The 15,863-nt window shown below is 44.6% G+C and overlaps 1 protein-coding gene across 5 annotated transcripts in view; it reads right to left on the bottom strand.

The window, feature by feature from the left end:
• Positions 1–410: 410 nt before the first annotated feature.
• MCOLN2 (mucolipin TRP cation channel 2) overlaps positions 411–15,863 on the bottom strand; it is a 76,978-nt gene continuing 61,525 nt past the window's right edge. For all 5 annotated transcript variants that reach the window (XM_068242446.1, XM_068242450.1, XM_068242447.1 and 2 more), the window contains exons 12-14: positions 12,901–13,107; positions 1,771–1,901; positions 411–871 (exon numbers count right to left, since the gene is read on the bottom strand). In XM_068242446.1, coding sequence (XP_068098547.1) covers positions 835–871; positions 1,771–1,901; positions 12,901–13,107 — 375 coding nt within the window. In that variant the 3' untranslated portion in view covers positions 411–834. The remainder of the gene's footprint in view (positions 872–1,770; positions 1,902–12,900; positions 13,108–15,863) is intronic.

Below are 15,863 nucleotides of genomic sequence, written 5' to 3'. Positions count from 1 at the left end.
CTGACAAAATGTGAAAACATCTCTTGAGAAAAACACAATGGAAAAGTTGACTGAATAAGGGCCATAGTACTCGAGCCAAAGAAACAAAACCAGGAATCTAGTTTGCCCGGCAGGTGGTTAGTAATTGCTACCTCTTGTCTCCCATGTGGCTGATGATTTTAAATAAGGTGCTATGATAAATAAGAAAAAACAAAAGTTGAATTTGTGAAGATAAATACTTTGTTTCTTAACATTGTGACTAGGTATGGTCAATGTGATGCAAATAATTTTGAGATGATGCAGAATTTTGCAAATTTTGTATTCAAATTTATGCAGATAAAAAAAAAAAAAAAAACAATCAAATCCTGCTGAGGTAAAACTCGATTGGTTCAATTTCAGGCTACATAAACTTGCATACAAAATTTGCATCATCTCAAAATTATTTGCATCTTATTGATCATCACCAATTGTGACATTTTGAGAAGGTCCTCAGCAGTTCCTAAAATGTAACCCACCAAACCGGCTTAATAATTATGTAGTGCAAGTCCTTGGAGGGAACTGGAGCAATGCCACCAATCAGAAATCACCTTACTGAAGTTCGGACAGTGTAAGATGGATTTTGATTGGACAGATGAGTACAGCACTTTGGTCTTCATGCTACAGCCCTTGATCAAGTTTAAGCAGGGTGTCCAAATACTGAATGACTCAGCTGGTCTTCTCTGGAAATAGATTGCGCTTGATTATCCACAAAATATAATAAAGCACCCTGGACCGTTCTCAGCTGGTCCTTTGTAGTGTTCCCTCTGTGCCATAATAAATAGTTCCAACAGGGTAAAACACGCTACAAAACTTGTGTCAGTTTATAAGGATGAACTCATTTTCATCTTGTGTTCTGAAAAAGAAAAAAAGTCAATGACATTTTTTGAATTATATAAAAATAAATAAATTCACAGTCTAATTACAAGATACTGCTGCATTCTGTGCTGTGTAAAAAGGAATATATCATGTGGAAAAGTTAATTATAGATGGTCGATGAGTTGCCTGTTTTTCCGGCTTGCATTAAAATGTATGCAGCTGGGGAATGGGCCAATCCAAATCAGCGAGGGGCTCTTGCTGCAATGTGAGGTAATTGTTGCCGTTCGTACATGGCGTTCTTATCTAGTGGCTGGATAGGTTAAGGGCTCTGCCTCTGACACATGAGACCTAGGTTCGAATCTTGGCTCTGCCTGTTCAGTAAGCCAGCACCTATTCAGTAGGAGACCTTGGGCAATTCTCCCTAACACTGCTACTGCCTATAGAGCGCGTCCTAGTGGCTGCAGCTCTGGTGCTTTGAGTCCCCCAGGAGAAAAGCGCAATATAAATGTTCTGTGTTATGTGAGGAGATTGCTCTACTGTGGTGTAATTGTTGCAGGACTTATGTGGGATGATTATTGCACTTCATACATGGAGAAATTGTTGCATTTTTTTATATATGGAGGTGATTGCAGCATTTCATACGTGGAGGCGATTGCTGCATTTCATATTTGGGTAGTGATTGCTGCATATGTAATAGGACTATGGTACTATTGTTAGCCAAAAGGTGTACAACAGTAGGGAGAAGGCAACACTCATAAAAATGGCACTATTTTATGCAGTAGATTTCAGTTCCAAGACCTGACTTTTAGGGGTACTTCAACTCCAATAAAAGTTGCGAAAAGCTGGTTTACACTGATCAATGCAAGTTGCCCTTGGTTCGTCTCTGGTTTAGCTGGGCTTGGATCATGTAGCAGCGATTGGATGGAGAGAACTCACCTTTGGCAGCAGCAGATTAGAGGTAAAGTGCGCTGTCGCTGTTTCTCAGGATTCTGGGATTCAAACAACATGTCCCCGCTGTGCAGAAACTCATGCAGATCTGTAGCCGGGAATCCCTTCTGCTGGTAGTTCTGAGAAAACACAAGACCAGGCAAACAATCAGCAAACAATAAGACTTGTTCAAGATAGTTTATGAAATCTTGTAAAAAGCATTTCTGAGTCTCAAGGCTGTCCAACAAAAACACAGCTGCAGACCTAGGAACGTGTCTGCTGCCCCTGCTGGCCAAAGTGAAGCACTGCTGGGAGAAAGAGCAAGCCCAGTATAGGCCCATTTAGAGACGAAAAAAGCAAATACACTTTTTCTTTATTATCCACTATTTAAAATTTGATTGCCTCCTTTTTTTAAAAAAATTTATAAGAGGGCTATCATATTTGGTTTGTAGTTAACCCTTGGTAATCCACAGCTGCATTCACTGTTAGAAACCGTAGCGGCATGCGGTCAATAGCCCCACAGTGCAGCCACACACCACTTCATCTTCAGGTGTCCATCAATGACACAATCTTGATTGTACACTCTTACTAAATCAATGTAGTAAAAGGCTAAGCTGAGTGAATATACTTTGGATGAATACTTTAAAGCCAGTGGTTACCTATTTAAAAACCAAAAAGTCAGATACTCACCTAATGAGAGGGAAGGCTCGGTCCTAATGAGCCTTCCCTCTCCTCTCCCGGTGCCCTCGGTGCTGCGCTGGCTCCCCCGTTCGCGTCCGCCGCCGCAGGGATTTCGGAGGTCTTCGGGAGCACTCGGGCTTCCGAAGACGGGCGCTCCATACTACGCACGCGCGAGTGCGTCATAGAGGGCGCATGCGTAGTATGGAGCGGCCCGTCTTCGGGAGCCCGAGTGCTCCCGAAGGCTTCCGAAAGCTCCCTTTGGCTGCGGAAGTGGCAGTATTTGACCAAACTGGTCGAATACTGTCACGGGGGATCCTGCGCGGGACCGGGCACCGGGAGAGGAGAGGGAAGGCTCATTAGGACCGAGCCTTCCCTCTCCTTAGGTGAGTATCTGAGTTTTTTATTTTTAAATAGGTAAACATTCACTTTAAGTAGCCCTCATATTTCATAGAAGTGGTAAGATTGTGCAATCAAGATTGTATGATTAGTGGGCATCTTTAAAGCAAACTTACCTCAGTAATGTGTGTGTGTGTGTAAGTGTGTGAGTGTGTGTAGGTGTGTGTGTGTGTGTGTGTGTAAGTGTGTGTGTGTGTGTGTGTGTGTGTGTGTGTGTGTGTGTGTAAGTGTGTGTGTGTGTGTAAGTGTGTGTGTAGGTGTGTGTGTAGGTGTGTAAGTGTGTGTGTGTGTGTAAGTGTGTGTGTAGGTGTGTGTGTAGGTGTGTGTGTGTGTGTAGGTGTGTGAGTGTGTGTAGGTGTGTGAGTGTGTGTAGGTGTGTGAGTGTGTGTAGGTGTGTGAGTGTGTGTAGGTGTGTGTGTAGGTGTGTGTGTAGGTGTGTAGGTGTAGGTGTGTGTGTAGGTGTAGGTGTGTGTGTAGGTGTAGGTGTAGGTGTGAGTGTAGGTGTAGGTGTAGGTGTGTGTGTAGGTGTAGGTGTAGGTGTGAGTGTGTGTAGGTGTAGGTGTAAGTGTAGGTGTAGGTGTGAGTGTGTGTAGGTGTAAGTGTAGGTGTAGGTGTAGGTGTGAGTGTGTGTAGGTGTAGGTGTGAGTGTAGGTGTAGGTGTGAGTGTGTGTAGGTGTAGGTGTAGGTGTGAGTGTGTGTAGGTGTAGGTGTAGGTGTGAGTGTGTGTAGGTGTAGGTGTAGGTGTGAGTGTAGGTGTAGGTGTAGGTGTGAGTGTGTGTAGGTGTGTGTGAGTGTGTGTAGGTGTAGGTGTGTGTGAGTGTGTGTAGGTGTAGGTGTGTGTGAGTGTGTGTAGGTGTGTGTGAGTGTGTGTAGGTGTGTGTGAGTGTGTGTAGGTGTGTGTGAGTGTGTGTAGGTGTAGGTGTGTGTGAGTGTGTGTAGGTGTAGGTGTGTGTGAGTGTGTGTAGGTGTAGGTGTGTGTGAGTGTGTGTAGGTGTAGGTGTGTGTGAGTGTGTGTAGGTGTAGGTGTGTGTAGGTGTAGGTGTGTGTAGGTGTAGGTGTGTGTAGGTGTAGGTGTGTGTAGGTGTAGGTGTGTGTAGGTGTAGGTGTGTGTAGGTGTAGGTGTGTGTAGGTGTAGGTGTGTGTAGGTGTAGGTGTGTGTAGGTGTAGGTGTGATCGTGTAGGTGTGATCGTGTAGGTGTGATCGTGTAGGTGTGATCGTGTAGGTGTGATCGTGTAGGTGTAGGTGTAGGTGTGTGTAGGTGTAGGTGTGTGTAGGTGTAGGTGTGTGTAGGTGTAGGTGTGTGTAGGTGTAGGTGTGTGTAGGTGTAGGTGTGTGTAGGTGTAGGTGTGTGTAGGTGTAGGTGTGTGTAGGTGTAGGTGTGTGTAGGTGTAGGTGTGTGTAGGTGTAGGTGTGTGTAGGTGTAGGTGTGTGTAGGTGTAGGTGTGTGTAGGTGTAGGTGTGTGTAGGTGTAGGTGTGTGTAGGTATAGGTAGGTGTAGGTGTAGGTGTGTGTAATATGAGACTCTTCTTCAGTACTACACATACAATTCATTATATCAAGTTTTTTTTTCACTTCAGGTTTGCTTTAGGGTAGAATCGCATGTATTTTCCACTATGTGCTATGGAAAACGCATATGCGATTCTGCCTAGTGTGTGCCTACCCTCAAAGTGGTGATCTGAGGCAAGCTGGTAAGCAGGGTGTATGAACCTAGAAGTTTCTCTATCGTAGCTTATGTTGCACTCTGCTATCAAAGTGACTACTAGGCAATCTATGAACTGGTGATCAAAGTAATCGCCTCTTCATAAATATAGTGAATTGTCACTAAACTAATTTAACCACTTTTCCACCACTACAATATATCTACTTCCTCTGTGACTTCATCTAAGCCACAAGGATGTAGATATATGTTGTGTAGCAGAAGCAGTGCTGTGCAGGATTGGGCTTGCTCCTGTGCAAAACCTCGGGCACTATCAGCTGCAGCACTAATTGGTGAAAGGGAATATATGTTCCCTGAACCAATAAGATTGACTATTAACATTAAAAATTACTTTTATTTTCTCAGTTCATAGTGAAAAATACACTCTGCAGCATTATTTCAGAATCAAAATTTCCTCACCATAAATTGCGACAGGAACATAATTTAAGTTTTATGGTAAACGGTAGAAATAGCAAAACAAAATTTGTGGGTTTTTTTTTATTTACGGTAGTGCTTTTTATTTTTAAACCGAAATTGGTAAAGCTAATGTGTTTTCAATCTCCTCTGTTTCCCATTTACGGTAAATACATAGAAGACAAAAGTGTTCAAGAGAAAAAAAATGCGATAGGATGAAAGCCTCGTTAGTCCTGAAAAAAAACGATATATAGATTTCATTTAGGTGTCATAAGTAGGGATAAAGTTATTGCTGATTAAATCGGGACATAGCTAAAATGTCAAAACTGCTCTAGTCCATAAGGGCGAAACAAGGTCTGGATGCAAAGTGGTTAAAGGACCACTATGGAGTCAAATTTAAAAACACACACTATCGTACCCTTCTCCCAGAGTGAAATGCGCTTAAATTACTTTTTTCCTATGTTCCTGTCAATCACACTAAGTAGTAAATAATTGACTGATGTGACCGATTTTGGACCAGTGCATCTCCTCATGGGGGAATTCTCAGTATTAAAAAGTAGTTCCTGGAAAAGATCTATAGAAAGATGACAGCAAGCTTCCCTACTTGTTTACACAATATTCTGCCAGATAAGAATGAGCAACTGCAGATCCATAAGTGCTTTTGGAAATAGAGAACTCACTGAGAATTCCCTATGAGGAAATGGACTAGTCCAAAACCTGTGAGTTCTGACAGATTTTCACTATCTACTGTAAACAGCAGCAAGACTGGAACAAATTTGTAGTGTATTTTACTATGGGAGAAATGTACATATTTTATCACTTCTCGACCATCAAACGCAGGATTGCGGCGAGACAGCGGGTCTCTCGTTCCCCCATGACACATATGTGCGTCATCTTGCAAGGAACGAGATTTGATGAGAGCTCGCATGAGCTCCCGTCAGTAAACACAGCGGGCCCCAGCCATCAGCCTGTCAGCCCGCGATCAGAGCTGGCAGGCTGTTTTTGTTTTGTTTTTTAAATGAGCATTCAGTATTTATATAGCGCTGACATATTATGCAGCGCTGTACAGAGTATATTGTCTTGTTATCACTAACTGTCCCTCAGTGGGGCTCACAATCTAATCCCTGCCATAGCCATATGTCTATATCATGTAGTGTATGTATGGTAATCTAGGGACAATTAAAGAGAACCCGAGGTGTGTTTAAAGAATGTTATCTGCATACAGAGGCTGGATCTGCCTATACAGCCCAGCCTCTGTTGCTATCCCAAACCCCACTAAGGTCCCCCTGCACTCTGCAATCCCTCATAAATCACAGCCGTGCTGTGAGGCTGTGTTTACATCTGTAGTGTCAGTCTCAGCTGATCCCCCGCCTCCTGCATAGCTCCGGTCCCTGCCCCCGTCCCTTCCCTCCAATCAGCAGGGAGGGAAGGGATGCAGGCGGGGACCGGAGTTCTGCAGGAGGCGGGGAGAGCAGCAGACTGACACTATAGAGATAAACACAGCCAGCTCTGACAAGCTGTTTGTCAGCAGCGTGGCTGTGATTTTTGAAGGATTGCAGAGTGCAGGGGGACCTTAGGGGGGTTTGGGATAGCAACAGAGGCTGGGCTGTATAGGCAGATCCAGCCTCTGTATGCAGATAATATTCTTCAAACCCACCTCGGGTTCTCTTTAAGGGGGAAGTCAATTAACTTACCTGTATTTTTTTTTTTATTAAAGTTAGGTTGTTTTTTTGTTTTTTTTCTTTTTAAATGAAAAATAGCAGCAGCAATCAAGTAGGACCAAATGAAAGCTCTATTTGTGAGAAGAAAAGGAGGTAAAATTAATTTGGGTGGCAAGTTGTAAGTTGACCGAGCAATAAAAGTTGAAGAGTGCTGAATTGTAAAAAATGGCCTGGTCCATAGAGGAGGTATAGACCTCTGGGCTCAAGGGGTTAAGCATATATTTTATTCTTTTTCTTTTGCAACCGTTGCCCTTTAATAACTTATTGATATGGAAAGTGCTGTTATTTCTACAGAAACTGTCACCGGCAATAACACGGGTCGCTGTCTGTAATGGTGGCCCGGTATAAATCACAAGCTCCAGTCACTCTAACACCAGCTCCCTGTAATACCTGAATTCCCAGCCTAGAGTATTATCGCCCTTCAGTCCTGCTCAATGTCCCAGATCAGCTTTCATTTTTATTGTTACATGTCAGGTTTAGGATTCATTTCATCGCTTCAATCTAGACTGTCACACTTAAATGGGCAGCAGGTGTTTCTACATCTATTACAAGAATGTTTAGTCAGCTTAGCAGAATCCCCCCCCCCCCCCTCTTTTTTTCTCTCCTTTTGAATTGGATGTGATAGATGAGCTTTGCCCTGTTCAAACTAACTCAGCACTTTCAAATAGTGCCACTGCACAGGGGCCCATCGACTGGAGAAGCCCACTAGGGGTCCTCCTGCAATCACTGTTTTAGCTCTTTATTGATGCTGTGCAGGTAATGATCCACTTTACATGTCCAACTTACACCTCTCTGACACTGCAGCTGTCCCCTCCCTGCTAATACCTCTCTGGCACTGCAGCTGTCCCCTCCCCTGCTTACACCTCTCTGACACTGCGGCTGTCCCCTCACCTGCTTATACCTCTCTGACACTGCAGCAGTCCCCTCCCCTGCTTATACCTCTCTGACACTGCATCTGTCCCCTCACCTGCTTATACCTCTCTGACACTGCAGCTGTCCCCTCCCTGCTAATACCTCTCTGGCACTGCAGCTGTCCCCTCCCTGCTTACACCTCTCTGACACTGCAGCAGTCCCCTCCCCTGCTTACACCTCTCTGACACTGCGGCTGTCCCCTCCCTGCTTACACCTCTCTGACACTGCATCTGTCCCCTCACCTGCTTATACCTCTCTGGCACTGCAGCTGTCCTCTCCCTGCTTATACCTCTCTGACACTGCGGCTGTCCCCTCCCCTGCTTAAACCTCTCTGACACTGCAGCAGTCCCCTCACCTGTTTACACCTCTCTGGCACTGCATCTGTTCCCTCCCTGCTTATACCTCTGACACTGCAGCTGTCCCCTCCCCTGCTTACACCTCTCTAATACTGCAGCTGTCCCCTCCCTGTGTATACCTCTCTGACACTGCAGCAGTCCCCTCCCCTGCTTATACCTCTCTGACACTGCAGCTGTCCCCTCACCTGCTTACACCTCTCTGACACTGCGGCTGTCCCCTCCCTGCTTACACCTTTCTGACACTGCAGCTTTCCCCTCCCCTGCTTACACCTCTCTGACACTGCAGCTGTCCCCTCCCCTGCTTACACCTCTCTGACACTGCGGCTGTCCCCTCCCTGCTTACACCTATCTGACACGGTGGCTGTCCCCTCCCTGCTTACACCTCTCTGGCACTGCAGCAGTCCCTTCGCCTGCTTACACCTATCTGCCACGGCTGCTGTCCCCTCCTCTGCAGGGGCATAGCTAGAAATTACTGGGCCCCATAGCAAAAAAAAAAAAAAAAAAAGTATGCCCCCCCACGACCTTCCAACCCCACGGACCTCCCACCCAAACATTTTGTGGGGAAATCTGCCGACAGATTGTCGGCAGATTTCCCCACAAAATGCAACTAGATTGTCGGCAGATTTCCCCACAATATGCAACCAGATTGTCGGCAGATTTCCCCACAAAATGCAACCAGATTGTCAGCACTACTTATCACACCTAAATGATACATTGTGTTTTTGCCACAAAATGGGCTTTCTATGGGTGAAACTTTTTGCTAAGAATAATTTGCGTTTTAACGGGAATAATAAAGAAAAAAAAAACAAAAAAAAAAAAACACATTTCTTCTCAGTTCTCAGCAATAATAGTTCAATATAAACATGCGACTGTAGATAAAACCCACACATTTTATTTGCCCACTTGTCCTGTTTAAAATATGTCCCTAGTACAATGTATGGCAGTGGCTGGATAGTGTAATGGTTAAGGGCTCTGCCTCTGACACAGGAGGCCTAGGTTCAAATCTCGGCTCTGCCTGTTCAGTAAGGAGTTTCTTGGGCAAGTCTCCCTAACACTGCTACTGCCTACTGAGTGCGCTCTAGTGGCTGCCTCGCAAGCGCTTTGAGTCCGACAGGAGAAAGGCGCTATACAAATACTGCAATTATTATTATTCTTATTATTATTATTATGGTGACTATTTTATTTGGAAATAAAGGTGTGTTTTTCTATTTCATGTTTCTTTATACTATATCACTAATTACAAGCCTTTATTTGCAAAAATAACAGAAATATACCCACATAGGCACTTTTTTAATGTATGCTAAGAGAACTATTTATGTATTTTATTTTTTTTTTCAAATGCTGTCATTTTTTGTGTTTTATTTTGGTAACTATGGGGGAGGGGTTAAAGGGCTAAAGTGGGATTTTCTTTATTTAAATGTGTGCAAGTGTAATTTAACTTTTTCACTACCACAATAAGCAACTAGATTGTCAGCAGATTTCCCCACAAAATGCAACCAGATTGTCGGCAGATTTCCGGTGTACTGTAAAAGTATGTGTTTTTTACTTTAATTTGCAGAAATGACCGCTGGCATCTCGCTGTTGCCATTAAGGCACTTTGATAGACTTTGGGAACGCAAGTTCCCATTCACTGATCAGTGTACCAATGGCATGTGATGAGAACGCACATGGGAGGGTGCGCCCGCGGCGCTGATCACGGCCTAGGCCAGGCCTGGATTTACATCACAGGAGGCTATAGGCACAGATGTCCTGGCATTTTAGATATCACCCTCCATGAACCTACAAACCCCCACCGAACTGCACTGCAAGTGTGCTGCCTGTCCCAGCTGTCACAAGCCCCCTAGTGGCCGGACCGCACAATGCCTTCCAATCGGTTTCCGCACATAGACCATGCAATCTGTGGTCGCAATCTGTGCTCAGAAACCGCTGGGAATTTGGCAGCAGACCGACTAGAAGGGAGCTTGTGAGTTACGGTAATACAAATGACACACTATTTCAGGGTATAACTGCCACCACTCCTACAGAAGGGTAGGAGTCCTAACTATATTGACTAATACCTGCAAATAAAATGGTTAAACACACTATTTTATCTAGCTATCAACAATAGTTGTGACTCTTCAGAAGCTAGAGTTCAGTTTGTGCGGCTGAATAGCAGGTGTAGCTGAACAAATAAAATGACTTTTTATAAAGTCTTTATTATAAATGCAATATAAATAATATATACAGAAAATCTTTGAAATCAACAATTATAGAGACATTAGTAGCCAGTATGAAAGTAAAAATGGAAGAAAATGCGTATTCTTAAGGTCAGGTGAAATATATCCTTTCTGGGAAAAGAAATGCTAAGTCCTTGGTTTCAGAGTGGAGGACTCAGTGTCAAGTCCAAACAAGCCAGATGCCAGCATGTCCTCAAGCTGGCAAGGATATAATCAGGATGATGTTTCAAAGTTGAGGACATTAATTTTGGGTCCTCTGCCATTTTTATACCCCTGACAAAGTAGGAGGGAGTGAGGGCGGGAACCATACACCCCCCTAGAACATGAGATGAGCCCTCCCCCTTTACTGGGAACCAAAAATCATATCTAACTGTATATAGACTATCTCACAGAACCGTACAGGTCAGGGCAGATTTAATAGCATTTTCAGGTCAGTCTGCATTTATCCAGCACAATGATACCAAACAAGACGGGTAGGACCCCGGTGGTATCACCGGGTCACTTTCGAACTGCCTGACAACCCATAACTCAGAATGTTCTGAAACCTCAATATCAGCGCAAGGCAAGGTCCGAGTTTGGATGGCCTGGCAGCCTTGCAAAACAGGAAATATGACAAATATAGCAGTTTATGATTTATCTTATAACTAACAGTTCAGCAGGAGTTTCAAGTTGGTCCTTTGAACTCCTAAGCTCAGGGCTCACATTACAATTCATGCTGAGAATGGTGCCAGCTTGGCTACAGTAGGATCCACTTGATGAGTTTCTGTCACACCTGAGGTGCGAAAAGTTGATTTAGCAGGGCCCTGAACACAGCTGGGTGCCTGGGCACTTCCTCTGAGAAAGTGCCTGAATGGCCCTGCCATTTGGTGTTAGGAAAACCAGCAGTCAGAATGACATTCCTTCTTTTAAAAGACAGCTGTAGTGACTGTGCAGTCTAATCAGGAAGCAATCAGAAAATCTACTGCACGAATCTTCCCGATTCGCCTGCGTTTCTCATGGCTGTTCCATGACACCAGCTGTCACTTCTCCCTAACCCATCCCAGGTGCCCCTTATTATTGAGGGTACTTCTGGCTACTTAATACTAATTATTTAAAGGTGCCCCAAGTATAAGGTAGTTCGAGGTACCCCTGGCTGAAGGGAGATCTGGTCAGTGGAATGCAGAGAGCAGGGTGAGTAACCATATTTACACTCTGCTCTGGACCTGGCATAGGGAAGGAGGGAGGGAGGCACTCAGGGAAGGGAGTCAGGCGCCTTTCCATCACCGGGCGCCTGTAGGCACATGCCTACAGTGCCTTATGGTAAATCCGGCCCTGCCAGATGCCAAGATGAAGTCTCAAGGGGCGTAGATATACTGTACTCAAACCAGGAAGTGGTAAAAATAAAAAAACTTTCCTAAGAGGGAAGTCTCAGGATCCTCCAGAGGCTTCCTAAATCTTCAAACAAACAAAGAAGTGCCTCTGAGCTCCTGTAACTTTGAGCCTGATCAGGCCTAAGTAGCCAGCGCACAGTGTTATCTATGAGGTAGACATTGTGTGCAGTGCCTTTGAAGAACACCCTGATAGGGATAAATGCACTTTGGACTGTTTAGATGAGGTCAGTGGTCAGCTGACCAGAGGGAGGCTGTACATGTTTGGGTGTGGTACCCATACAATTGTATTCACTGTGTGGCATTTAATGCATGTACACCTGATGAGGGGGTCACCCTGAAACATGTAGTGTATTGCTAAGATTTGATAAACTCAAGTTTAAAAGCCATTGGAGTGCCTCATTCTTGCTTATTGAGCTTCCTAAATCTTCCTGGAGACCACAGTTGACCAGAACCTACCCGACAAGAGCTTGTCAGGTAAGTTATTCACACCTGATCATCCACGAAAAAGGGGCGAGGTTGCGATCTTTCAGGGGGACCCGGGCAGGGGCGGTGGTCTCAAGGAGGACGGTAAGTGGCTATATTTTTAATTTACCCTAGCCTTACTTTAAAGGCAGTCCATGACACAGTGTTTTAAATAGCAGCAATACAGTTTTTAATACTTCGAAACAGTGGCGTAGCAATAGTGGGTGCAGAGGTTGCAACCGTACCAGGGCCCTTAGGTCAAAGGGGCCCCAAGGGTCCCTCCCTCAACCACAGTATTCATTCTTTAATGCTCCTGTGCTGGTAATAAATGCTTCGAATACTAGCAATCATTAAACTGTTCCCCGCCCCCTTCTGGCACCTCTGACACTGCGGATGTCCTTGGCAGGTTTTGGTGCGCCGTATCAAATGTTATCAGGGCTGTAATTACTATAAGGCACTATAGGCACGTGCCTACAGGTGCCTTATGTGGGAGGGGCAGCCCCACTCCTCAGATCACTGACCTCAGGAGCTTACAGTCTAACCTCTGCCTCATATCACTGACCTCAGGCACTTATACTTTAATTCTTATCTCATGTCACTAAGGATGACATGAGACAGTGATTAGAGTTTAAGATTCTAAGGACAGTAGGTAGGGATTAAAGTTATGAATATTTTTACTTCTGGGTGTGGCCTGTGTTCAGGGGCGGAGCTTAGGGTGCTAGAACGCCTGTGCTTACAGGCCTCCGAGTTATAAATCCGGCCCCGATTGTTATGTATATTGTGCTTGGGGGGCCCAAAGCTCCTTAGCTATGTATCTGCTTCAAAAGTATATTATCTGCCAAGAAAAAAAAGAAAAGCTGTAATAAAATAGTAACTTTAGACACGGATATAACTTGGCTAATCCACAAGCTCACCTTTATGGTTTCATAGGAGTCGGTTATGAGTGCGATGAACAGGCTGAGAATCATGTAGATGAAGAGACTGATGAAGGAATAGAGGTACAGTCTGCTGAACAGCCACACGAGGGTGCTCTTCTGCTGAATCTGGGCAAACGTGGCAAACATATCATCACCATTCAGCAGTGAGAAGAGGCACTCGGCCACCGTGTTCAAATCTTCAAACTGAGGAGGAGGGGGAAGACAAAAGACAATGGTCACAAGTTTGGAAATCCAGCAATGGAAAACAGCAAAGAGGGGCCTGGAGGTTATTACTCAGAACTTAGAATGACTTTATTCACCAAGTGCGACAGGCGCCGCACCCGGAATTATTTGTGGACACAAGGCATGTTGGCAAGTGACAAACACAGCAAGTAACACTACACATAGTACAATTTATAAAGAAACATTGCAACAGAGCAAATGACACATACTGTAGAGCGGTTGTCACCATATTATGCAAAGATGAACATGTCAGCCTATGGGCGCGCGTACGTACTCTAGTGCCCCGAGGTGCTGAAGGGGCTTAGGAGAAGACATTGGGGAGAGGGTCTGGGTTAAGGAAAGTGATCGCTTGCGGGAAGAATGTGTTCCTACGCCTGGTGGTTTTGGTGTAGATGGACCTATAGCGGCGTCCCGAACGGAGGGGACTGAAGAAGTGATTGCCAGGGTGGGAGGGGTCGAGGGTGATTCTATTTGCCCTGGACCTCATTCTGGATGTGTGGAGAAGGTCCAAGGGTGGCAGGGGCGACCCAATGACCTTCTCAGCCACATTGATGACCCCCCCCCCCCAAGTACCAGACAATGATGGAGGAGCAAAGGACAGATTCAATGGTCGCCGTATAAAAACTGGTCAGTAGCTCCCTGGGCATTCCAAACTTCCTCAGTTGCCTCAGGAAGAAGTCTCTGCTGGGCCTTCTTTTGAGTTGTAGAGGTATTATCGTCCCATCTCAAGGTTTCCGTGATGGTGGTGCCTAGGAACCGTGCGCTATGTACCCTGGTGACTTCGGTACCGTCAATGATAACCGGGCTAGGTGGTGGGGCGTTCCTTCTGAAGTCCACTATCAGTTCCACCGTTTTTGCTGTGTTTAGTACAAGTTTGTTGTCTGAGCAGCCGCCTCACCACAAATACTTGACAATGCCAAGCTTGCAAGGGCAAGGCTCGCTCACCCTTTTGTCACTGTATTTACCAATTCTTTATTTTGTACGAATTCTGTATTTTGTATATTGGTGTATACAATTGTTTGTCATTTTGTATCCCATGTTTGGTTCATACTTTGTACAGCGCCACAGAATATGTAGGCGCTTTAAAAATCAATAATAATAATAATAATAGCAGTAGAAATGATCTAGGAGATGCAAATAAACCTTGCTTGCAAGCAAATTTAAAAAGGAACTGTAGTGAAAAAAATAAATGAATAAAATTGCTTATTGTTTACAATATTCATTTATAAATTATTTAGGCAGTGTTTGCCCACTGTAAAAATCTTTGCATAGCTCCTTTCCAGGGAATGCTTTTGTGAAGAATAAATGAATAAATGAAATACTGGGAATCCCCCATGAAGAGATGGACAAGCCAAAAACCTGTCAGTTCAGTCACATTTCAACCACTGTAAGTGACAGCAGCATCAGAGAAAAGTAAATTATAGCTCATTTCACTCTGAAAGAAAACACTTTTATTTGTATGTCTTTACAAGTATTTTACATTTTTTCACGATAGTGGACCTTTATTTTTTACGTCACAGGTTTGCTTTATTGCAAATTGCGCCCAGTTTGAAACTAGAATAGCCAAAACTGAAAGGAATTGCTTTGGACTAGCCCAAATTTTGGCGGCATACAGTGGCGTTACTACTTACTACAATTCATGGGGCCCACAAACAAAATTTTGAAAGGGCCCCTTCCAGTGGCGTAGCTAAGGAGCTGTGGGCCCCGATGCAAGTTTTACAATGGGGCCCCCCAAGCACTCTATACATAGCAATTGATACGGTGTACCAAAACCTGCCAATGGCAACTACAGAGTCAGAGGTGCAAGGAAGGGATGGGAAACAGTTTGTTAATGATTACCACTATTCAAAGTATCTATAGAAGTGATTATTATGAGCACAGGACCAATAGAGAGCTAATACTGTAGTTGAGGGAGGACTCTTCGGGGCCCCTCTGGCCCAAGGGCCCCGATGCGGTCGCTACCGCTGCACCCCCTATTGCTACGCCCCTGGCCCCTTCCTATCCCTTCCCTTGTCCCCCCTCCCCCCCTCCCAACCACAAGACAGGTGTGCTAAGGGCCTGTTTCCACTACACCCGTAGTAGATTTCTGCATTATGCATCATTTCCCATACAAATGAATAAGTTAGTGGAAACAGGCCCATAGGCATTCATTGGAGTCAGTTTTTCTGCATCCAGAATCCACGTGTGGTGGAAACAGGCCCTGAGGGCTCAGCCACACTATAAGCGCTTTTCTGAGCTCTTGTAATGGATTAGCTTTTAAAAATAAATAAAATCGCTCTCATTCACATTCATTAAATTCCTCCATTTTAATGAAATTGAATGGGAGTGACTAAAAAGCGCTCAGAAATCTACTCGCTAATCAATTACAAGCTCAGAAAAGCGCTTATAGGGCTTGATTCACTAAACCATGATAACGGATATCACGTCGCACTAGCATTTTGCAAGCGTTAGAACGAGTGTAAATTTTTGCAAGACAATTTGCAATTGCAGCCAAAAATTCCCAATTTGCACGCGAAAACAGTTATGCACGTTGTAATGCACGCAAAACGCTAGCGTGACCATGATAACAGTTATCACGGTTTAGTGAATCAAGCCCACAGTGTGGCTGAACCCTAACGTGTACGTTAAAAAAGGGCGCCGGGAAAAAAGGGCGCACGGGTTTAAGCGATAAGCATGAATAACGTAAAAAAAAAAATGGCACTATATTTTGTTTAAAA

The sequence above is a fragment of the Hyperolius riggenbachi genome, chromosome 6 (genome assembly GCF_040937935.1).
Source record: "Hyperolius riggenbachi isolate aHypRig1 chromosome 6, aHypRig1.pri, whole genome shotgun sequence".
In the NCBI taxonomy this organism is placed as follows: Eukaryota; Metazoa; Chordata; class Amphibia; order Anura; family Hyperoliidae; genus Hyperolius; species Hyperolius riggenbachi.
The sequence above is the reverse complement of the archived record's forward strand: the minus strand, read 5'-3'. Positions and strand labels throughout refer to the sequence as shown.